The sequence below is a fragment of the Epinephelus lanceolatus genome, chromosome 4, assembly GCF_041903045.1.
Source record: "Epinephelus lanceolatus isolate andai-2023 chromosome 4, ASM4190304v1, whole genome shotgun sequence".
In the NCBI taxonomy this organism is placed as follows: Eukaryota; Metazoa; Chordata; class Actinopteri; order Perciformes; family Serranidae; genus Epinephelus; species Epinephelus lanceolatus.
The window spans coordinates 48,852,784-48,879,057 of NC_135737.1; the positions used below are offsets into that span (position 1 = coordinate 48,852,784).

Here is a 26,274-nt window from a genome sequence, read left to right on the forward strand (position 1 = left end):
CTCTCTCCTTCTCTCTCTCTCTCTCTCTCTCGTATCCTATTACTGCATCTTGCTAACTCGGCCATTCTGGATGTCACTAACTCGGCTTCTTCTCCGGAGCCTTTGTGCTCCACTGTCTCTCAGATTAACTCATATCACAGCGGTGCCTGGACAGCGTGACGTGTGTGGTTGTGCTGCTGCCGTGGTCCTGCCAGATGCCTCCTGCTGCTGCTGCCATCATTAGTCATTAGTCATACTTCTACTGTTATTATACACATATGACTATTGTCACACATGTATACTGCCAGATATTAATACATACTTTCAACATATTGTACCACAGTAGCCAGAACTATAACTATAATATTATTACTTTCAATAATGTTGTTGTAAGCTACTGTTATTACCTGCATCTCTCTCTCTCTCTCTCTCTCTCTCTGTGTCATTGTGTCATACGGATTACTGTTAATTTATCATGTTGATCTGTTCTGTACGACATCTATTGCACGTCTGTCCGTCCTGGAAGAGGGATCCCTCCTCAGTTGCTCTTCCTGAGGTTTCTACCGTTTTTTCCCCCGTTAAAGGGTTTTTTTTGGGGAGTTTTTCCTGATCAGCTGTGAGGGTCATAAGGACAGAGGGATGTCGTATGCTGTAAAGCCCTGTGAGGCAAATTGTGATTTGTGATATTGGGCTTTATAAATAAAATTGATTGATTGATGTATTTGAAGCCAAACCATGATGTTTTTTTCTGAACCTGACTGTATATGAACATGTGAATACGACGCAGGAGGGACCCAGAGTGTTGTATATTGACATTTAGCTCCACTGACAAAGCGGCCATATTTGAAGAGTTGGGATGAGAACGGGTCAGATGATTTATCTGGTGACTGTTAGAAAAGTCTGTCGTCTCTGAAAGTTGATTTTATGTGAGATGAGGTGGAACCAGCAGGTGAAGGAAGAACGATAAACACTGATGAAGATTTTAAAAAAAACATCAACATGTAAACAAACAGGTTAAAATCCGGGCCGTCCTCTACAAAGGTTGATTATTCATGATATTAATAAATCATATAAAGTACTGATGTATTTCATGCAAACGAGGCCACCGGTTCCTCTCAGCTGATTGGTGGCGCTCTCTGTCAGGACGTCCTGCAGCTTTGTCTGCGTGCAGACCGCCTGTGAACAAAGACCTCCGTCAGCTGATGTCCACGCCGAGCGGTGAAGTGTCCGGATCGACCCGAGTTGGCAGTGTTGTTGTTGTTTATGAAGACCCTCTGATACGACACATCGAAACTAATCTCAACACAACGGTATTCCTGTTCGTTCCTAATGGAAACACGTACAACTAAGTGACATTAGAGGCATGCTACCAGCCGTCGATACAACGCTGCCGTCCAGGTCTCCGGCCAGCTGGCGAAGGAGTGGAGAGCTGCTCCGTCTGAAAACACGACCGACGTCTAAGCTGTGGTATTCTAGCTTTTTACACCCCAGCAGGACGCAGAGAGGACGAACATGAACGAGAACACAAACACGGCACCACCGAGTGTTTGAAGGTGTCCAGACTGTGGTTTGACCTAAAGGTGACCTCTGTCAGCTCCACACTACGAACAGCAGCGAGACAACAACAGCAGCGGTGGTGGCGGCGGCACTCCGAGCCTTTATCTGTCATCCAGTTTGGGTGAGTCCACCGGCTCCTCCTCTTCCTCTTTGTCATCCTTCGCCCCAATCAGCCGCTGGCGGGCAAAGTCTTCGAAAATGATGTCGTCGTCGCTGAGGAAAAGAAGGGAGGAGGGAATGAAGGAGGAAGGGAAGGAGGGGAGGAGAGGAGAGGTGGAAGTTCATTTATAACAATACAAAGAAACATAAAAAAAAGCCTTTTATAATTCTACATTTATATCGCCACATATTTATTTATCTATTCGTGTAATTATCTTTTTTAATATTGCCTTCCATAACGTGCAGCCTGTCGGGTATCATCCTGTCCTGATACTGTGTTCACATGATGCACTGAAATAAATAAAGTTGTGTTGAATGGGACAAACAGGACTCCTTCAGTCTTTATTTGAGCTGTACAATCTTTTTCATATGAAACAGATAATGAGCCAACGGGGAGATGATCTGTGCAGTAATAATAAACTCCTCTCTGTTGTTTCCCTGTGGTTGTGTGAGTGTGAAATAATGAGCTGTAAACGCAGAGTTACTGTCTGTCGTTTTTCGGAGGCTCTGCTGACGGCAGGATGAGTTTCCAGTTTACAGCCCATTTCCTGCAGCAGCTCACATTAAGACGCATTAAGGCTGAGACTCCGGAGACGAGTCCATCACAGTTAATGCTTCAGCAGGCCGAGAGGAAAACCCTCTCTGCTGTCAGGGTTATCGACCGGGCCGTAAACCAGAGCAGAGCCAATCACATCACAGGGCTGAGGAGGAGGGAGAGACGGACGGACAGACGGACAGAGACAGCTGCTTACTTTGTGTCAAACTCAATCAGGTTTGTGTCGATCGGAGCTTCATCAGGAGCTGCAGAGATGGAGAAACAGACACATTACATTACTGCTCAGGTTTCAGATTATCATAACAAATATTCTTTATACCGATCTGTACGGCTCTGTCATCTCAGCCCACATACATGTTTTCATATTATCGTTTGGTTGGACATAAAGTTGGAATATTCACGTCTAGTGTTGAGTTTATTGATCAAATATTAATAAAGGCTACTCACTTCTTCCGACTCCCTTTCAGACATGAAGTACTTATGAATGATATTTGTTCTTGTTATCTTCTTCTCACTTTCCCTTTAAGTCATTTATGTTTCTTGACTTTTGTCATATTTGCTTTTATTTTGACTTTTCCTCTCACAGGAATTGTTCTTGCACCAAAACAAGAGAAATAAATAAGTCGTTTCACCTCTAATGAATGTGTGTTACATCCTCTACAAACTGCTGATTATTTCCCAAACTGTTTTTATTTTCCTGCAGCAGCGACCACTTTCACTTCATTTCTGTGGAAACAAACGGGCAGACACACAATCCATCTCATCATCTGATCCTATCACCAGACAGGAAGTTGATATTGATCAATCCTGCAAAACCAATTAACCGTTTTAAAAGTCATGCTTTCTACAACATGTGTGCACGCAGCGCCGGCACCATCCAAAGGCCAAAATATCTGGAACACTGTTATGAGATATGTTGCATCAAAGCTGAACGTACAGCATCAAACATATCGGATCTTCCCAAGTGCAAAGGATGCTTTTATATCTGAGAGGAGACTGATGGATCTAAAACATGTTTCCCTTGTCACATATCAGGGTTCACTGAAACAAAAGCTCCGCCCAGTCATGGTAAAAATGTTGGTAGGTTTCTGCAAAGCACACATACCTTAGATTTGTATGTTACATACGCATCATATCAACATTTCTAAAGTGACGTAGTATCAGAGCTGACTGTGTCATCAGCAGGTGGAGGGAAGGTGGATGGTGTGACACCTCGGAGAGACGCCTGCCGAGCTGCAGACACTGTTTAACACCACGCTGTACCACCACTTTGGGTGGCACTGTCCTGGCAGTGCCACCCAAAGTGGTATCTAAAGCCAAAACATGATCTTTTCTGACCATAACCAAGTGGTTTGTACCTAAACCTCACCAGACGTTAATCACAGCATTGTTGAAAAGTTAAGCTTCAACATATCCGCTACATGATGTGCAAATGTATGGGTGCTGCTGGTTTGTAAAACCGTACGATGCCAACATTTGTCCCTGTGACTGGGCTGATAACATCATTAACTGTGAAAAAGATCTTAAATTTAAAAAATGAAAATAATTCTATGAACTTTATCATTCAGAGACAGAAAATCAGAAGCTACAGAGAAACGAGTGGGTTGTAAAAATGGCTCACCGTCTCTGTAGATGGATTCTTCCAGCGGCTTCGGGTGCATTAATGTGAAAGGCAGCTCGACAGAGACGTCGCTGAAAAACAAATCATCAGATGTAAAACAGAAAACACACAGCAGTTTTATTAAAGACATTTATCTATGTGAGCATCATCAGTGAGACGTTCAGGTGACCTTTGTGAATCTCAGTGTGGTTTGTATCAGTGTGTTCATCCATGATCTCAGTGACGTGACAAAACATGAAAGGTTACCTCGCCGCCAGATCTCCCAGGAGCCTGAAATCGATAAACATTTAACACCGTCAGCTTCAAAGCAGCAGCACAGTGTTTCATTCTGTGTCACGGAGCTGTTAAAGACCAGCTGTGTGATCTGAGCGTCCTTCTGTTCACCCTCTGAACACCATCTGCTCTTACTGACATTATCATCAGTGAATCCACGTCTCTGGGTGAATTTCACCACTTCATTTTGAAACAATAAAAAAAAAAACTACAGCAAGAAATATGCTACATTACTTTTCTGTAGACTTCATTAGGACAGGAAGGAAATCATCGTATTGAGATGTGGTTTTGTTCCTGAACTTTATCTCCAGAAACAGAAGTAAAAACAGAAACTCTGCGGACTATGACGGACGACGGGAAGGATGGAACAGAACTACGGATTCACACTGAAACTGAGCTTCAAAACGAAATTCAACTTCTTGTCCTTTTGTGTAAGAAAATATAAACTGTGATCACATTACTGTATTGTTTCTCACAGAGTAACGTCTGACGTCATGGAAAAACGTACAGAGTTAGAGATAAACAAAGTATGACGTATAAACATCAAGTCAGAATGATAAAGTCAGAGAGTAACGTGTGGCGACAGAATAACGTACAAAGTATTTTTTTGTTGTTGTTATAATGACTCAGTGCATCGATACAAAGACAAAGAGACCCTCAGTTCCACTTTAATATAAAACCAGCAGATATACTCATAATAATTTTCGGCTAATTATAGATTTCAGTTTGACCTTAAAGCTCCTCTCAGCTGATTATATGTGGCAATAAGCTAAAGAAAAAGTGCACTGACCCGCCTCGAGACACCACCAGCTTCACTTTGACTTTGTACGACACGATGATGCCGAGGATCTCCTTATTGGCTCCTTCTCTTAACCTGATAGACACAGGAAACATACAGGACTCAGGTTGATTCACTCGTCTTCCTCGTGTGGTGACGGCACACGGCACCTTACTGCGAGTTTTCACAGGGAGAACTGGAGTCTGGGATTAATTATATGGATGCATAAAACCAGGAGAGTAGTCGTTAGGAAAGAGGTGAGGAGGAAACTGAGTAAAACTTTTTGTTTATGATTGAAGGCGAAGATGACGTTATCAACCAGCCTGAGTTCTTCATTTCCAAAGTTTTACCAAAGATCTGCAATAAACCAGTCAGTCCCCTGAACTCTCCTCAGACATTCAGCTCTGTCAATGCTGTGATGTTGTCGATCATTCCGAAACCCCAACAGTCTGGAAAAAGGCACAAAACTCAGACTCTCCCTGCAGATAGAAAGATTCATGACCGACAGGCACTGCCAAATGTTTCACACCCTTTTTCCGGACTGACTGGGAGCATCTCTGTATATACCTCATTACTGACGTCCGATAACCTCCCAGCGACACCACCCTGCTGCTCCAAACATCAGAACTCCGACCTGACTAACAGCCGTGTGTCCGTGGAGAAAACATGGGTAGCTTTATAACGTCTTCACTGCCACTGTAAAATCACTGCTGCATGAAAAACTACCTAACCCCAACCAGGGGGGACGTTTTGTTCGATTAAATATCTGATTCTATGATGTCTTAGGGTGGCGTGACCCGCCTAACTCTGACTCTGATTGGCTTATCCTAATATTCTTACCCTAACCAGTCTCTCTTCATGATTAAACACAACCAATGAAGGCAGAGAGTACGAGCCGAGCTGTCAAACTGACATTTTCCAGACTGTTGGTGTTTCAAAATAACGAGCCGTCAGAACGAAGGTTAAAAACATCAGATGACAATTTTCCTCTGTCCTACAGGCCTGGGAGGCATCACGAGTGCTGTTGGACTCACAGTGTGCTGGAGGCCAGGTTCGTGTCCTCGTGCTTCAGTTTCCCGTCCAGAGCGAGGCCTCGTTTCTCGCGGTTGTTGGCTAGAAACGGCGTGAGAGTGAAAACTTTGCAGAAAGTCGAACTGGGAGCAACGACGTCACTGAAGACAGAAATATGAACCCAGATATCACCTTCTGACTTGATTCACTGACTCACAGAGTACTCCAACAGAGACTACAGTCATATGTTTGGTTATGGTGATGTCACATCCTGGACTATCTTCAAATGCTTCAGCCCCCTAAAAGTTGTACAGCACGAACTAAAAGATTATGTGAGTTAATAAACCAGAATAATTGTTTTGAAATTATGTCATAGAAAATACAAAACTGTCATTACATGAGTACAACATGGATGACAGAAGCCTGAACTTCCTGCCGCAAGAAGAACGAATGTTCCTGTGATGTTCTGTTTATTTCAGATCTGATTATGCAAACAACACTCTCGCACCATTACCGGGAAATACTGGCATAATGACAGTGAATTATCACATTAGCACGGCAGGTAAGGTAAGGTACGGTAAAGTAAGGTAAGGTAAGGTCAGATGAATTCGAAATATTCAAATTAAGCACTGTGAATGAAGCAAGCAGCGCAATTTTGCATCATACTCTTGTTTGAGAGAGTTAAAAATCTGAACTTAAGCGACTAATTTGCGCCACGAAAGCCAATCAGCATTGAGATCCTCCGGGGACATATGACACAGAGGATATACTAGCGGAAGTTCATTAATCAATTCAGCGGTTACATGCGCCTATGATGCGACTTATTCGTTCATATAAAGAGAGTCTATACAAAATATTCTGGCGTTCAAACTGGCGTTCCAGCAACCACCAAACTTTTGGTGCAGGTTGGTGGTCCCAGTCATCATTATCATGACCTTACCTTACCTTACCTTTTCCTACCTTTCCTTTCCTTACCTTACTTTTTCTTACCTTTCCTTACCTTACCATTCATTACCTTACCTTACCATACCTTACCTTTCCTTATCTTACTTTACCATACATTACCTTACATCACATGACCTTACATTACCTAACATTATCATACCTCAACTTACCTTACCTTACAAGTCATTGCCTTGCCTTGCCTTACACATTGTCTCTTTTTAACTCTCTGCTCATAAATATAACCAGATCTCAAAAACTGAATTATGTATACTGTTCAGATAACTCATGGAAATGTATTAAAAGTTTTATTTTGGAAAATTGGTGGTTGCAAGAACTATCACGTGTTCACAATAAGGGCAATGTGAAAATTGGCAACGTGTTTGGTGTGAACACGACTTTAGCTTCCTGCTGCTAAAATAATGAACCCTGTTGATGTTCTGGTTCTTACTTTTAAATCGATTTAAACAGAATCATAAAAACAATGACATCCTTTGGCCATCTGTGGGACGTCTGTTTTTAAAGGTTTAAAGATCTATCATGACAGCTGGGTAAACTGAATCCACTGAAGAAAACCAGCAGAAAGCTCCAGAGCAGCTGCTGATTGGACCTGAGGGGAGGTTTCTGACTGAACTTTAAATCACAGCAGAGAGAAATGAAACTGACTCTGACTCCTCGGTGGCCACCGGACATTTGTACTGAGCCGTGTTGAACAGGCAGATGTCAGCATACTGTCGCACTGTGGAAACACAAACCAATCGATCGATCAATAACACAAACTGATACCCAGATCAACAGAGACAGAGAGTACAGGTGCATTTGGGTACCTGAGATCTTCATCTTCTTCACAGTCTTGTTGGTGTTGTTGGTGACGTGGACGTTGACGCTGATCGGTTCGCCGTGGTAATAAATCTGAAAGAGAAACATATTATTAGAATTATCATAATCATCACTAAGCAGCAGATCTGAAAACTAAATGTTCTCGTTCTTTTTCATTTTCTTGGTTTTTCTTTGTTAAACTTGTCAGACCAGAAGGCACCAAAACCAGCAGGTGTTTCAAAATCCCCTCACGACACAGGCACATTATTTACTGTCACTGACCTCATGGTGGCGCTGTAAAAATCAAGTTCTGGCATTTATCTCGACAGCTCATTAGTGCCTTAGTACCACAGAGGGACAATAGTGGATGTAAAGTGTGCGCCCGCTGAGTGCTGCGAAATTCAATTAAATACAAGAATCAATATGAGACATTTGATATCGTCACTAATTGTGTTTTCAAGTGCATTCCACACTGATCTCCCTCTGCACCGTCTCAGCTCAGATAAGATGACGAGCAAAGTGGGAAACAGTGAAAATGAAAACAGAATATCAGTAAGTGAGGTGCAAAACAACAAATGCACACAGTATCAAAGTGTAACAGCTTAATGGTAACGAATATGAATGAGAGGTGACGTACACTGCTCAAACAATGAAGTGAACAGGGCCCTCTGCACCAGGAGGAACCCAGGGCCCACTGCACCAGGAGGAACCCAGGGCCCTCTGCACCAGGAGGAACCCAGGGCCCTCTGCACCAGGAGGAACCCAGGGCCCTCTGCACCAGGAGGAACCCAGGGCCCTCTGCACCAGGAGGAACCCAGAGCCCTCTGCACCAGGAGGAACCCAGGGCCCTCTGCACCAGGAGGAACCCAGGGCCCTCTGCACCAGGAGGAACCCAGGGCCCGCTGCACCAGGAGGAACCCAGGGCCCTCTGCACCAGGAGGAGCCCAGGGCCCACTGCACCAGGAGGAACCCAGGGCCCGCTGCACCAGGAGGAACCCAGGGCCCTCTGCACCAGGAGGAACCCAGGGCCCTCTGCACCAGGAGGAACCCAGGGCCCTCTGCACCAGGAGGAGCCCAGGGCCCACTGCACCAGGAGGAACTCAGGGCCCTCTGCACCAGCATAAGGTCTGACAGTCGCTCTGAGGATTTCATCCCAGCCCAGTACCTGACAGCAGTCAGGATACCGTTGGCTATGACATGGAGGTCTGTGTGACCCTTTATTTATATTTATTTAAAGGATTTAAAGAACAAAATCCAATTTTTTCTTCCCTCCCATTCTTTCATTCATCTGAATAAAGCAGAGATACCCCCAAAATACTTAAGTACTGTAACATAGTATCATTACTTGGTGACATTATGCCACTGGCCCACAGTTTCGGGGAAACAGATTGGATGTTTTATCTTTTCTGTAAAAAAAAAAAAAAAACCTTTGTAGCTTCTGTTTTCCACTTCTGCACTGTGTGTGTGTATGTGTGTGTGTGTGTGTGTGTTACCTCTTTGTCCAGAGAGGCCTCCAGGTGCAGAGGTTTGTCTGACATCAGGAACTGTCTGGTGGTCTCTGCAGTCGGCTGAGGACCAGGTTTCTCTGGAGCGTACTGAACCTTACGGATCACCAGACGCACCGAGTTCCTGCAACAGCAACACAACACTGATGCTACACCTATGAATTCATAGTGACTGTGGGTGTTTACTGACTCAGTGAAAGGTATGTGGACTCAGTGTGGATGTGACTCTGGATGGTTGTGGTTTTATCCCCTGTGAGCAGCGCTTCTCTCTCTGCAGGAAGCTGCTGATGCACCGATTTCACTTTCATTCATAATTCATTTCTTTCTTCTGTCAGCACTCACTTTTACCTTTTGTGGATCTTTTCTTCAACATTTTCTGCGCAAAAAGCTTTCACCTCGAAGTCGACTCCACAGGCCTGAAGACACAGAATGGCAGGAGGAATAATGAAGTTGATTTCTTTCATTTGATTTTCAGACATGAAGGTTGGATGAGGTGTTTGCCAGGAGCTGCAGACTGTATGAACAAACACGTCTTTACCTTCCCAGTGTCCTCGGGGCCCGGCTGCAGGGTGACAGAGCATGGCAGGTTCAGAGGAATCTGAAAACACAGGAAGGAAAACTTGAAACACCACCCTGTGGTTGTATGACTCCACCCACCAGTCCACCCTGTGGTTGTATGACTCCTCCCACCAGTCCACCCTGTGGTTGTATGACTCCTCCCACCAGTCCACCCTGTGGCCTGTGCCTGTGGCCAGTGCACAGGCATGAAAAGTCTGAGAGCTTCTTGCTGTTTCTATATGTATGCCAAACCAATAAAAACTTGAATTATAAAAAATAAGAAATCTCAGAAACTATTTTTACCGACCTGAAACTGACCTGGTCACTGAGACAACCGCTGCCTGACAGGATAAATTCAGGGCAACATGTCTCTCATGAAGCTTAATGAAGAAGATGACTCATGAAAAAACACACAGCTCAGCAGGTCAACATGTCTCGGTACCTCAAAGGTGAACGGGTGGGCGTGTTCTCCCAGTTTTTTAATCAGGCGCTCCTGAAGACGAGTCAGGCTCTTCTTCTCTTCGGGCAGTGGAGGAAACGCCTGGACGTTCGCCACAAACAAGTCTTTCCGAAATGTCAACCCAAGGACATCCAGGTCCTCACGACCATAACGGAACGCACAGGTCAGAGTCACGAACACTGATGGGAACAAGAAACACGAAATCACATCCAGATTTACAAACAATACCAAATATTATTTAAATTAAAAAATAAATGGGCTAGGCTGAGAGTTTATTTTGTGCTAAGCTAGGCTAACACATTCTGGATCTTTCTCTGTAGTGGACACACAGGAATGTAACAGAAAACAAGATTTATTAATGTTAAAATGTTCCATTAAATCTATGTTTTAACGGAAAGAACAGAGGCTCCAGGACGGTTCCCTGAGGAACTCCATGACTCATTAAAGACGGAGAAGACAAGAATTTTTAAAGAGGATTAAATGGTGGACCGTTCCTTTAACCAAATAATTCTCTGAGCAGGGGTTTTGGATCCTCTGAACTGTCAGAAGATAAATTTGAGGCGTTTAACTGGATGAGGAAAAAGATAAACACATGTTTGTGCTTCAAAACATTTAACTGTGTAATGTTTGCTTTTGGTTGTGAATTAACCCTATGGGCCCTAGGCGTTTTTGGGGTATTTTTACTGCCTTTACTTTTAAGCTCATATCACAGTCATTATAAAGGCTACATACACATGCTATATCTTGTTTTTTTCAGGACAATGTGGACTAACCAGATTTGCCATCATTTCATGTCCTTCTATGTGCCTGTATTTTATATTAATTTCTATATCAATGAAAAAAACAAATCCGTGTGACTAAATTCTTACATTTTTACATGTATCTCACCATAGCAAGTTGGAAGTTGACATATTCTGCCATATATGAAGAGGGGAGACTCTCTGGAATCTGGCAATATAAGAACCATGATGGTGGGACATTCTGTCACTGCACAGCTGTCTAAAACATGTGGTTTGTGCCAGGCGGACATGATTGCCAGTATTTTTTCATTATTGCAAGAAATTCCATTGACTCATTCACAAGTCAAAAATGTGTTTTATCTGAAAGAAACATGCAATATTTACATCTAAGATCATAGAAAAATAGTCAACCAAGTGCAATGACGTCCTCCAAGATAATATTTGCCACTTTGTTTGCAGTAAACAAAGTTTGTTGTTGTTTTTCAGTTTCAGTTATATATTGGGGGGACATTTTGGGCATTGGGGGGACACATGTCCCCACCCAGTGTATATGGTGACTACGGCCCTGTCATGCATGCATAATTAGGCTACAGTTGTCTGGGTGCGCAAAGGTGAAGTGGCTGGTCTTGTCATACAAAGTTTGATGGAGTGTCAACTGGACAATATGGAGATATTTGCATCTTGAAAGCCGGACTACAAATGTGGATAGATGCGTCGTTCGGGCCCATAGGGTTAATAGATAATTTTACATCTTCAGACTTTAAAAAGTATTTAAATTAAACAGTCTGAGGTGGAGAAATTACTGCTTGGGAGAAGTGGCTCTGTAGACATATGCAACCAGTGACAAAGGTTTTTTCATTGCTTTGAATCAACCCAGTGCGATCTCAAATACCTTCCACCTGCAGCTCTCCTTGTTAATTTGCAGTTATAGTAAATTTGTTGTAACTATGATGCTGTAAGGGTAATTATAGATAGATCGGGGTGTCATCAGCATAACGGTGAAAAGAGAAATTATGTGTTTGGATAATATGACCTTATGGAGCATATAAATGGAGAAAATGATTGGACTGAGTAAAGAGCCCTGAGGGACGCCACAGGGGATGGAGGACGTAGAGGAGTCTTGGCTCCAGCTACCACTGAGGAAACAAAAACACAGAGGTCATGTCCTCTGTGTTTTTGCCAGGAATTTATCTGTTTTAGCGAAACTGCATAGGAGTCATTCTCTAGGATTAAAAACTTGGAGAGTATTTACAGACTCCATACTTAAATCTGGCAACTTTTAGGCAAACAAAAAGTGACATATATTCCCCAGCTGAAGCATCTGTTGGTAAAATATTACAACTCATCCTCACTGTGACCTCGTCACATGTCCACGTTTGGTCATGGACTTTCCACCTCCACATATGACGTCCAAGGTACCCTGGGTGTGTTGGTTGTTGACGTTCTGGGACGCCGTGTCAACTTCAGCCTGTTACATGCATTGTCTGTTTTCAAAATACACTTCTGTTTTCACAGGAAATGTACAGTTTGCATACAGTCTCTTTCAAAATAAAAGCACTACGTCATGTGTTACATGTTTTCCTTCAACAACACACACACATGGTTACATTTAGCCAACTCACACACGTGGTTGGGTTTAGGGAAAAAGAACAGGGTTTGGCTTTACAATCTTACAGGAAGTGAACATCGGCCTCCACGGTGACAGTGTGTTTGTTGTCTGACGCCACAAGTCACTGCCCATGACATGTTTTAAAGTGCATCAACTGAGAATATTTAACCTCCTGGAGGTTGTCTCACCTTTCCTCTCCTTCAGGTACTCCGGGTCGATCAGGACAACACCGTCTGCAGGAAAAAAACAGTCAACAAGCAGCAAGAGGACGGGCGACGTAACCATAAACTCAGATCAGCTGATATGAAAGAGTAGCCAACAGCAGAGGGACACCTCAGCTCAGGGAATTTATTCTGACAGTTTGATAAAAACAAACAAAAAAAATAAATCTGAGTAAAGAACTGATCTCACCGACAGGCTCCACCAGGTCCACGTGGTCCACAAAGTCTCTCTTTCCCAGATAGACGGTGAGCTGAGGGAGGACCGCAGCGGTCAGATCAGCCAATCAGAATCAACTATCAGTATATCCAACAGCCAATCAGAAACAACAGTCAATCTCCTCAAAGCAACTTTAAGGTCCAGACTCTTTCACACATATTCACATATGTTCACATATATTTTTGGGGTGTCTGTTAATCTTTTTTGGGTGTTCAGATACTTTTATAAGAATTTAAATTCAATGGTTTCCCTTCAGATTTTTGAAGAGGTGGAACACACACAAGAAGAGAACTCACCTTTCCATTGGGACTGGCTTTCTTAAAAACTCTGCAGATAAAAACAGACAGAAAAAAGCAGGTCAATGAAACTGTTTCTGGGTTTGGTCTTCGTCACATGTTGCTGATATTTGTTTTATCTTTTGCTTTTCAACAGAGGCGTCATCATTTTCAAAAATGTCATATTTTCGGAGTCACGTGGGACCGCCGAGAAAGATGGCAGCACACTAGGAGAGCTTCTGACAACCATCAGTTAATTACATAAATTTGGAAACATACACTTCGCTTTTTGGCAGAATATCAGTGTCCTCTACTAAAGTGGTGCTAGTATCAGTATCCCACCGACAACTTGAAGCCTCACGGAAAAATGGCAAACAATAGCGGAGCAAACTTTTTCAAAAGACGTCAGAAAGAAGCCCTCCACCAAGTAAACCCAAAACCGACAATACTACCGCTGGAAGGAAGAATGACGATGGAAACATGTTTGAGGAAATACGAAAGATGAACGCCACTCTACAGGTGGTGGCAGTGGATGTAGTCTCAATTAAGGAGACAACGAAGGAGCTCAAAGACTCGGTGCAGAACATCCAGATAAGACCTGTAGAGGTAGAACAACGGATATCGGACATAGAGGACACAAATGCAGAGATGGAGAAAAATGTGGATAAATGTGGCAAGAGACTGGAAACGCTGTGGGCACAGGTGGAGGACCTCGAAAACCGGAGCAGGAGGAATAATGTCAGGATGGTGGGACTGAAAGAAGGCAAAGAGGAGACGGGCAAAGTGATACAGTATGTGGAGAGGATTATTTCTGAGGTGCTCCGTCTCACCGGTAACAAATTCGAGATTGAACGTGCCCATCGCTCTCTCGCCCCCATGCCAAACCCAGATCAACTGCTGAGGACCATAATGATGCGCTTCATACGTTCATCAGCCTGAGACAAGGTGCTACAGGTGGCTAAGGAGAAACGCAGAATCGAGTGGGAGGGCTGTAAGCTGTCTTTCTTTGAGGATCTGATGAGAGAGCTGGCGGAGAACAGAAAGGCCTTTATTCCCATGAAGAGATGTTTGCACGAGCTTAACGTGAGGCACTGGCTGGTGTACCCTGCAACACTTATCTTTACATGGAAAGGACAAAAGAAAACATTCCGAGATAGCAAGGAGGTGGAGAGGTTCATGCAGGATGCTAAATAGAGGACCATGGGACTCGATACTGAAAAATGGCGAGGTGTATGTGAATCTTTGGAAGTAAGGTAACTTTTTTGATGGGTTTGTTGGGGGCCGAGAGGGTTGTGTTGCCTAGGTAACCGCCAATGCACCTAATGGACCCAGTAAAGTTTGTTTAGTCCATGTTCAGTCAGGACGGGAGGTGATGGCTTAGCAGCAGCATGTTGTGTGTTGCTTTGCTTGAGGGTTTTTGTGTTTTGTGTTTTTTGTTTATGTTTGATTTTTACACTAAGACAGTATATCTGAGTAGGCCTGATAATGTTTTGGATAACTTGAAGAATATTTGTTTTGTTAATAAAATAACGCTATGATGAGTAAATGGCAGTCACAACCACAGTACTCTTACAAGCTTGAAAAGTATGGCTAACAGGTACATTAATATAATATGGAATATAAATGGATGTGGAAACCAAATTAAAAGGAGGAAGGTTTTGGCATATTTGAAAGCCAAAAATACAGATATAGCATTTATTCAGGAGACGCATGTAATAGGGGATGAGGAAGCAGTGAAATTCTTTCACATGGTTCAACTACTAATGGACAGGATTGCTTTTCAAACCCAGTACTGGCTCATTCTAAGACAGTCTGGAGAAAAGTACACAGGATGTGTGGTGTGTCGCACTTAAGACAATCATATGCCTCTATATGACACAACCCTGCCATACGGATCGGGAAAAGGACTGTCTGTTGGAATGAATGGCTTATAAAAGGGATACACAAGATAGGTGACCTAAATTTGGACGGAGTGTTTATTTCTTTTTCTGAACTTAAGCAAAAATATAATTTAGAAAGTACAGATAATTTTTGGAAGTACTTACAGATTAGAGACTGTATAACTAAGGGCCAGTTTATTCAGGACAAGAGTCCAGTGATGGAATTTCTGGAACTGCCTTGTATAGCACACAGGGCAGCTGTGTTTTACAAAATCTTTAGTGGATTACAAAAAGATATTTGTAAAAATCTTAGGACCATCTGGCAGAAGGACCTTGGGTGTGACCTGAGTGAAGAGGTCTGGCTAAAAATATTATCAAATACTGGGAAATACATAAAGGAGGCTAGGGGGAAATTTACTCAGTATAGGATAATACATAGGTTTTATTTTACCCCTTCTAAGCTCCACAGAATGGGTTTAATGGTTAATAACCTATGTTGGAAATGGCAGACACAAACAGGGACATTTTTACATGCAATGTGGGAATGTAAACTTGTTAACCCATTCTGGGGAAAGATACTAAAATACATAGGGGAGTGGGTGGGTTCAACGATACCCATATCGCCAAGATTATGCCTACTGGAGGACCAAACAGAGCTACCCAATATACCAAAATACGACCTTGCAGTGATAAAGGTAGGGGTGGTCACAGCTGACCGAATGATCCTCAGATTGTGGAAAAGTACATCCTCTCCAGATATTAAAAATGGATGGAATCAATGCTAGAGGTTGTGTCATATGAACACATGTTGGCTAAGATCAATGATGATACTGAGAACTTTAAGAGGTCATGGGACCGCTTTCTTGCTTGTAACACTGCTGTGACACTGTGATGATCTAACTGGCTGCACTGATATCACTATAATGGTTGACTGTCTATTTTGGCTGAAGTATTTATCACGGGCCTTTGGATGTCATGTAACTACAAGTAATACTGTCTGTTTATATATGTTATGTTTAAAGAAATAAAAACCCCATGTTCAGAAAAATGTCTTTACTTTGAAAAAATAAGTTTCAATTTTCCAAAAATGTTCATACTTTTTATATAATTGTCAAAAATGTCCTCAAATTCCAAAATGTTTTACCAACAAATGTCCACAATTTTCACTTTAAGTTTCTTCTCTTTTCAAAAAAGTCCACAACATTCAAAATGTCCTCACTTTAGAGTAACATTTTAATTTTACGTAAACGTTTGTAATTTAAAAGACATTTTGCAAATGTCCCCAAATTACAGAAAGTCTGAAGCAACAAATGTCCACATTTTCTCAAGAGTGTAGTTGTTCCTAAAATGTGTCCACCTAAAAAGTCCTCACTTTTCCTAAATGTCCAAAATTTTTAGAAATGTCCTCTTATTTGACAAATGTCCTCTAACTTTCCAAAAATATCATTTTACAGAAATGACCGTATGTCTCCACTTTTCAAAGAAAAAAAAAGACAGAACTTTAAAAAGGCCTCATTTTCCACAAAACACTGAGAATTCCCAAAAATGTCCCATGTCCTCATATCTGGAAAAATTGTTCATAATTTTTGATAAAAAATTGTTATTGTCCTCAAGTTCCAAAATGTACCAATGAACCAATAAAGGCCCTCATTTTGTCTCACTTTCTCACTGTCCTCACTTTTCCCAAATGTCAACATTTTTTTAAAGGGCCAGTGTGTAATATTTGGCATGGTTTATTGTCAATCTGAATCTGAATCTGAATATTCTACCCATTAATATGTTTATACAAGTGTATAATCGCTATAAAATAAAATTTGTTTGGTTTTCGTAGCCTTATAATTATGCTTTTATATATATACATATATATATATATATATATATGTAGCAAGGGCCTTGCTTTAGAGAGGTCGCCATCTTGCGCCGCCATCTATGTACGGCAGCCCGAGCGGACAATCCAGCCAGCCAGAGAACGCGTTTCATGTGTATAAATGAACCAACGAAGACAGCGGAAGGAAGGAAGAAGGAGGAGGAAACAGCAGAGTGTTAGTAGTTCGTTGATAGAGAGTTGATAGAAAGTTTGCGAATGGACCACACTTACCACGCAACAGGAGAGAATGAACCCGAACCGTCATCTGCGAGGAAAAGAAGACGCAACTTCACTCCTTGTGATGCACTCTCTGCGGCGCTTTTCCTCCTGGTGATATATCTCCCCAACAATGGCAGCAGTAGCACCGAATCCCATTCTGTGCATTCAGCCTCTCTTCTCGCCCGCTCAGCATCAAACACATGGAGTTCCTCATCTGTGTGCTCCGGCTCAAACAGGTATGGCTCTGGGTCTGTGTCCGCTACAAGAAACTCTTCAAAATCGCGTTCAAAGTCGTCCATTGCAGCTACTATAGTCCGGAAATATTGCTAGGCTAAATAAACAGCTGAGCTCTGTTTACCGGCTACGCTGTCAGTCAGTGTGCGGGCTGGAGATTGGTGGCGCAGAGAGGGGAGGGGGGTCCCCACTAGGTATTGTAAACGAGTATGTGTGTATGAAGTGTGTGTGTTACGCTGGAAGAGTCAGAGTTTGGGACGGAGTCTTTTACCCCCTGGAGTGTTACTGGAGTTTCTGGAGTGCTCAAATAAACTGGCCTTTTTCCCGAACGCTCCTCTGGTCTCCTGCTCGTGAGGGATTCATTACAATATCGTAACATGGTTTAGATTTCTAAATAAACATTCACCTCGTCGCTAGATAGACCTACTCCTGAAAAACTTGTGCGCAAGGCTTTTTGTCCCTACAAGGCCACCGTCATTTACCGGACGGGAGGGGTGAGCGAGTGAGCCCTGCAATCTAGAATTTGACCACTGATGTCACTGTTTTCAACCCATTTTACACACTGGCCCTTTAAATAATATTATTGTCAAAAATCTCCTCAAATTCGAAAATGTCTTCACCAATAAAGGTCCACAATTTATCATCTGATAAATGTCCTGACTTAAAAAAAAATGTCCTCAGTTTTCACAGTAAGTGTCTCCACTTTTGAAAATGTCCCCACTCGTCTTTCTAAGAATGTCCAAGCTTTTAAGAAATGTCCTCATTTTTCTCCCAAATACAGAGAAACAAAGAGCAGCCACTCTCAGATCAGTTTGTTCTCTGCTGGGAGTGCTGCTGTCAAACATCCTCATCACCCTCATCACCAGCTTCCTGTCTCTAATGCTGTAAGACGCAATGCCCCCCCCCCGTGTAAATGTTGTCATAAATTAGCTGCTGTGGCTCCATTAGCTATCAGCTTCCTCCCTCCTGAGTGGACCTTCTTCAATCAGCAGCATCACAATGCCGCTTTACCGGAAACCGCCAGGACTCCTGGGAGCTCGCTCAGCATGCGATTACCTGCTCGCCATCGTCTCTGCAACCTCCTCTCAAACTTTACCGGAGGGGGGGCTTTAGAGTCTCGTGTCCCAGATCTAACTTCAACTTCAGTGTGAGCACTGCAGAGTTATTCCATCACTTTAAGACATTTATCACTCAATCAATACGTTTATAGATCAGAACCTCCAGCAGATGTCACAACGAACCAAATCTCTGTGGACGTCTGAGACGTCATGACAAAAACAATTGATCAATTATTAACAGAAACAATAATCACTACATTTATTGATCCTTTAAAAGTTGGAGCTCTGCATCACAAACAATAACAATAAATTGAATGACATCTTTTAGAAACAACAATTTATTTTAAATATTTAAAATATTAAGCAGATAAAGATTTTATTATTGTATCAGTGAAATTGAAAGACGATTAAAGTATTTAGAAATCCTTCCATCCATTTTCATCCTGTTATCCAGGGTCTGGTCTCGGGAGCAGCAGACTGAGCAAAACACCCCAGACGTCCCTCTCCTCAGCTCCTTCCTCCAGCTCCTCCTGGAGGACCCCGAGGTGTTCCCAGACCAGATGAGATCTATAATTCCTCCAGTGTGTTCTGGGTCTGCCCCGGGGCCTCCTACCAGCTGGACCAGGAGGATCCTGATCAGATGTTGAACCACCTCAACATGAAGGAGCAGCGGCTCTACTCCGAGCTCCCTCCAGATGTCTGACTCCTCCCCCTATCTCTAAGGCTGAGCCCAGACACCCTACAGAGGAAACTCATTTCAGACGCTTGTATCTGTGACCTCATTCTTTCAGTCACTACCCAGAGCTCATGACCATAGGTGAGGGTTGGGACGCAGATGGACCAGGAAATGGAAAGCTTTGCCTTCTGGCTCAGCTCCTTCTTGACTACAACGGACCGACAAACCACCGATTCATCCCACGCTTCATTCTACCCTCACTGTGAACAAGACCCTGAGGTACTTGAACTCCCTCTCTTGGGGCAGTAACTCTCTCCCAACCCAGAGGGATCAATCCATCGTTCTCCAGCAGAGAACCATGACCTCAGACTGGGAGGAGCTGACTCTGCACACGCCCCAGGTCATGCTGGAGGTCACGGTGTGATGAAGCCATATTTAAAAAAGCAGATCTACTGGTGATGTTTAAATAAATACAAAAGTAAAGATTCGTGGTGAAGTCACTGACAGGAGTTGAATGAATTCTTTTAGCTTTGATAAACACTTCATTACATTAATAATGAGCAAGATCCTGAACCCCAAAGTGCTCCTGACAGCTGCCCATCAGTGTGTGTTAAACTGAGGAGCAGGTGGCTCCAAGTATGGCAGCCTCGACCACCGGTGTGTGAACGGGTGAATGTGACTCGTAGTGGTTTGAGTGGTTGGAAGCCATGAATGGGTTCAAGTTTGGATTGTAGTGTTATTTAATCAGTGAGCTCATCTGGAGCTTTAAAAGCTTCTTGTCTCTTAAAAGATTTTATTTTTTGTAACAACAAATTTGGCTTCTCTGCCAACTTCTCTCTCCCACCCGTGTGTTGGTTCATGAATCATCATCGTCCTGCACCTCCTGAAGTCATGTCCACATACTTTGTAGTTTTAAAGTAAAGTAACGTCGTTCAAACGGGCGTCTTCCTCTGCCGTCCCCTACATTACAAACCTGTTGTTGTTTAGTGTTGAAACGTCTTTGAGAAGCTCCGCCCTGAAAGCATTCAGTCAGAAATGATAGTAAAGTTTCTGAAAGCTTCTCCGTCTGGCACTTAGTGCGATCAGCCCGACGCCAACAACACACAGAGGAAGAGAAGAAGAAAACGACACGATTAGAGATGGACACCAATAAAAATGTCAGCTGAAGGTTCAGAGGACAAAAGTGTGTAGAGAAATGACAGGAGGATGAGAGACGGAAAACTCAAAGAAAAGTCATGACTGATGAGGTTCAGTGTTGAAACGTGACGACTTCCTGTCACTCCATGTATCAGCATGTCAAACATGAGGATTAACGAGGTTTCCTCTCTGATCACTGACGAGCTCTTTAATGACACAAACAGACTGCAGCTCCTCGACCTCTTCTTCTGCTCTCACTGAATGAAGTGTCTGATCGATCAGGACGCTCACAGACAGGAAACACTAACTGACTGATCAATACCTGACGATTGTGTCAGCGCCGCCTGAAGACTCCCCCGACACCAAGAGCTCACACCTGAGTTATTACATCACACCTGAACACCATGACATCATCACGTCACACCTGAACACCATAAAGGGTTTTTTGGGGAGTTTTTCCTGATCAGCTGTGAGGGTCATAAGGACAGAGGGAAGTCGTATGCTGTAAAGCCCTGTGAGGCAAATTGTGATTTGTGATATTGGGCTTTATAAATAAAATTGATTGATTGATTGACATCATCACGTCACACCTGAACACCATGACATCATCACGTCACACCTGAACACCACGACATCATCACGTCACACCTGAACACCACGACATCATCACGTCACACTTGAACACCACGACATCATCACGTCACACCTGAACACCACGACATCATCACGTCACACCTGAACACCACAACATCATCACGTCACACCTGAACACCACGACATCATCACGTCACACCTGAACACCACGACATCATCACGTCACACTTGAACACCACGACATCATCACGTCACACCTGAACACCACGACATCATCACGTCACACCTGAACACCACGACATCATCACGTCACACTTGAACACCACGACATCATCACGTCACACCTGAACACCACGACATCATCACGTCACACTTGAACACCATGACATCATCACGTCACACCTGAACACCACGACATCATCACGTCACACCTGAACACCACGACATCATCACGTCACACTTGAACACCACGACATCATCACGTCACACCTGAACACCACGACATCATCACGTCACACCTGAACACCACGACATCATCACGTCACACCTGAACACCACGACATCATCACGTCACACTTGAACACCACGACATCATCACGTCACACCTGAACACCACGACATCATCACGTCACACTTGAACACCACGACATCATCACGTCACACCTGAACACCACGACATCATCACGTCACACTTGAACACCATGACATCATCACGTCACACCTGAACACCACGACATCATCACGTCACACTTGAACACCACGACATCATCACGTCACACCTGAACACCACGACATCATCACGTCACACTTGAACACCACGACATCATCACGTCACACCTGAACACCATGACATCATCACGTCACACCTGAACACCATGACATCATCACGTCACACCTGAACACCACGACATCATCACGTCACACTTGAACACCACGACATCATCACGTCACACCTGAACACCACGACATCATCACGTCACACTTGAACACCACGACATCATCACGTCACACTTGAACACCATGACATCATCACGTCACACCTGAACACCACGACATCATCACGTCACACTTGAACACCACGACATCATCACGTCACACCTGAACACCATGACATCATCACGTCACACCTGAACACCACGACATCATCACGTCACACTTGAACACCACGACATCATCACGTCACACCTGAACACCACGACATCATCACGTCACACCTGAACACCACGACATCATCACGTCACACCTGAACACCACGACATCATCACGTCACACCTGAACACCACGACATCATCACGTCACACCTGAACACCACGACATCATCACGTCACACCTGAACACCACGACATCATCACGTCACACCTGAACACCACGACATCATCACGTCACACTTGAACACCACGACATCATCACGTCACACCTGAACACCACGACATCATCACGTCACACTTGAACACCACGACATCATCACGTCACACCTGAACACCATGACATCATCACGTCACACCTGAACACCACGACATCATCACGTCACACCTGAACACCACGACATCATCACGTCACACTTGAACACCATGACATCATCACGTCACACCTGAACACCATGACATCATCACGTCACACCTGAACACCATGACATCATCACGTCACACCTGAACACCACGACATCATCACGTCACACTTGAACACCATGACATCATCACGTCACACCTGAACACCACGACATCATCACGTCACACCTGAACACCACGACATCATCACGTCACACTTGAACACCATGACATCATCACGTCACACTTGAACACCACGACATCATCACGTCACACCTGAACACCATGACATCATCACGTCACACCTGAACACCATGACATCATCACGTCACACCTGAACACCATGACATCATCACGTCACACCTGAACACCATGACATCATCACGTCACACCTGAAAGTGTTGACTGAACTTTTGTTAAATGTCATTCAAACCAAAGAGGAAGTGACGTTTCTGAGCACAAACACAGAAATGAAACCTGAGGGTCGTTGATGTGACATCACTGTTTGTTTTTCCAGCTGCATTTTAAAAGTCTATTTTTCTGTTCGAGGGAATATTTGAGATCATCTGAAGACGGAGGCTCTTCACAGTAGAAAGGAACAAACTGAGGTTTGTATAAATGAGCTGCAGTGATGTGTTGTCACTGTGAGTGAAGTTGTTGGACGGTGTGTGTTGTGAGGACATCAGACTGTCAGGAGCTGCTCTGTATGTCTGACAGATCGCACTCAGCTCATTAATATTCTCCTGACGACACACACTGGGATCATTCAGCCTGCAAACACACACATACACACAGAGCAGAGCACAACAACCTCACAACATTCACACTTCTCTTAAAGACACACTGCAGCTCCGTCCTCAGTTTCATCAGGTCAGACAGGGAACTACAACTACACAGAGTCATCATCATCATCATCATCATCATCATCATCATCATCATCATCACACTGATGCTGGTTACATACAGCTGGTGTTACTGCTGCTACACAATAATGTACACTACACTGTGCATCACTACAGTGTAACGTTTAGCTTTGCAAAAAAAAAAGAAGCATCATCTACTTCTGTCTTTAGAGAATATCAACTTTTTTAAATGTTTGATGTGAAGACAAACCAGACTGTATACACCCTTTAACTGTTAGTAAACAGTGTGATGTTTGTTGGTGGGCGGGGCTTAGCTGGAGGCCAAACAGTTCTCCACAGACATTAGCTAGCGCTAGCTAACAAGTTGTGTTGTCTTGTTTTAGACGATGGAGGAAGATGATGTGAGTGGTGCGTTCAGAAACACTCATTGTGAGTGTGGGAGCGCACTCTGACACAAACTGGAGCGTTGATAAATTGGGAGCGCTGTCTGAATGTAGCGTTGGGTTATCCAGAGCAGCGCACTCTCAGAGTGGCAGAGCGCACTCTGGACACTCTGTCTGTGGAGACGGAGCAGCAGAGCGCCGAGCGGAGTGAACGTGTGATTAACTTAACCGTTGGTTCATTCATGTAGAAATATAACGCTGCGTTTCTTCCACCAACAGGGCTCTCATTTTAGTGTAGAGCGTCAGACTGAATTTACCAACGCACCATGTCAGGTCACTCACTCTCCGGGACCGCCAGTGTTACTTGAAGAAGTAAACACTGACCAACGGGACCAGACTGGCCGACCCGTATGCTCTCACTCAGTGGATGGATGATGTCACAGGAAGCCAATCTTACAAAGGAGGACCACACTTGTTTGTTTTGCTATGGAAGCTAACGTTAGCTAATGTGCTAAAAAGTTAGCGTTGCAGAGAAATCCAATCTTCCTCTTAATCCCTCCCCAGTTTCTGATGAGGTGGACATGATAACCCTTAATACACATAACCTTATTCATCCCTACAACAGGAAATACTTTTTCCCTAACCTGATATGAAGTGTGCGCTGCACATGTGAGCATTTTTGATGATGGCCTCCGTCCAGTCCTTTGGTCTTATCACATTTAACCATCTTTGTTTTTGTTGACGGGCAGTGGCGGCTGGTTTTGAGCCATGACTCCTTCTATTCTGGCTCCCAATAACACAACAAGACAAACACATTTTAACACTCCTATGTAGCCTACAGTCCTGTGGGGGAGAGGCAGCTGCTCCTCCAGCTGATAATATGATGTCATCGTGACATCACGGTGGCGTCGGCCCTAGAAGGATCTGTTCATGCGTAACTATGTTCATCTCAGTTTTCCAGAACTAAAGTCTTCCTCAGAAATTCACTCATCTTCCACAAGACGCTCTGAGGGCTTTTATCTTCAGCATTAATCAATATTCACTGACATACAGCGGAGCATCTCTGTGGAACAACCTGCTTCCATCTCTACAATCATCATCAACATTATTAAGACTCTTAACACGTCATTGTTGTAAATTGTACATCTCTAATAATTTTGTGTCAAATCTTAGTCTGGAACTTTATTTCAATTCTGAAATCTACATTTTTATTTTCTTCTCTTTATCAATGATTGTAATTATTTAACAGAGGAGGAATCTTCATGAGACATATTTTAACTTTTAATTTCTTTTTCCTGTATTTTCTGCACACGCATTTGCAAATAAACTGAACTGAACTCTATTTATTATGGTTTTATATTAACTCAACATGCATAGGATTTTGCAAACAATCTCTTGAGGCAGTTACGGGGGAAATACCACATTTGCACCACGTGTATGGTGAGGTAACGTGAGGTCATGATGTGATGACAGTGAAGACAGAAGCTTTAACTTTCTGCTGAAAGAAGAACGAACGCTGGAGCTCTTATGGTTTTTATTTTAGATCGATAAAAACAAGATCACGAAAACACCGATCTCCCACTGCCATCTGCTGTAGGTCCATTACACAGGGTAAATATAAAATTAGATATCAAAATAAAGACAGTTTTGTCCCCTTTGTGTTTCCGTAAACTCAGAGACGCTTTACTGACTCTGAACTCTGCAGGGTCTCCGTGGAGACCAGGACCAGGACTAATCTACTTTCCCTAAAGAGTAACTGATTACACTTCTGTGTCTCTGTATTTCCTGTCCGTCTGTCCTGTCAAAATAAAGGCCCAGAAAAAAAGGAATAACCTTTAGAAAGAGAAGAGCCTCGGCTCACACAGACGTCACAGCGCTGGAGGTTCTGACAGAACGTTATGTAATGTTACAACAACACAGTGTGTGGTTCTCCTGCCAGGACACACACACACACACACACACACACACACACACACAAGGATTCTGTGAGGATGTGAAGGAGCCACAAACATTAAATCTTACCTGGTTCCTTTATCTCCCATCCTGACGACGCCGACGAGCCGACAGCAGCCGGACGGAGAGATGATGATGGAGGAGCAGGAGGAGGAGGAGGAGGAGGAGGACGAGGAGGGTAGAAGGATGCCGTCACCGTGGAAACTGAGGGTAGGATGTCTCTCTCTCTCTCTCTCTCTATGTCTCTCAGGAAGTCGCCGTCATGCCGTCAGATTCTCCTCAGCGGGAGGAAAAAACACCATCTGAGCTCTGACTGAATTCACTACTCTGCTCCTGCTCCTCCTCCTCCTGCTCCTCCCTCTCTGTCAGACTCATGGACAGTGAAATGTGTTAAAACATAAAAACAGCTGGAGGACAGATTTTATTTCTGTCGGTGACATTAACACCAGCCGGACTGTGACCTCCTCCATTCTTCAGTCACACAGAAACATTCAGTCACATCACAGCTGTGAACTTCACAGAGTCAAACTGCGTCACAGAGACAAACACAGCGTCTGTACGGAGGCTCAACTGTGCCAAAGTT

The 26,274-nt window shown here is 43.6% G+C and overlaps 1 protein-coding gene across 1 annotated transcript; it reads right to left on the reverse strand.

Moving 5' to 3' along the window:
• Positions 1-25,906, reverse strand: arrb1 (arrestin, beta 1). The gene is made up of 16 exons (XM_033630901.2): positions 25,761-25,906; positions 13,302-13,332; positions 12,979-13,039; positions 12,756-12,800; positions 10,201-10,397; positions 9,739-9,798; positions 9,549-9,616; positions 9,189-9,324; positions 7,704-7,788; positions 7,543-7,615; positions 5,958-6,095; positions 4,936-5,019; positions 4,119-4,142; positions 3,873-3,943; positions 2,448-2,496; positions 1-1,749 (listed from the first exon to the last, which is right to left on the reverse strand). Exons 1-16 carry the CDS (start codon positions 25,778-25,780, stop codon positions 1,638-1,640), a joined length of 1,254 nt encoding a protein of 417 aa, XP_033486792.1. The 5' UTR covers positions 25,781-25,906; the 3' UTR covers positions 1-1,637.
• Between the last annotated feature and the right edge of the window lie 368 nt (positions 25,907-26,274).

What these genes read in the sequence shown, in the direction of transcription:
- arrb1 (XM_033630901.2), bottom strand. Translation starts at nt 25,780, where the DNA reads ATGGGAGATAAAGGAACCAG. An exon ending in AACCTGGCCTCCAGCACACT is followed by an intron (nt 5,020 to 5,957) that starts GTGAGTCCAACA and finishes TGTGTCTATCAG; the next exon opens with GTTAAGAGAAGGAGCCAATA. An exon ending in CTGGTGGTGTCTCGAGGCGG is followed by an intron (nt 4,143 to 4,935) that starts GTCAGTGCACTT and finishes TATCGATTTCAG; the next exon opens with GCTCCTGGGAGATCTGGCGG.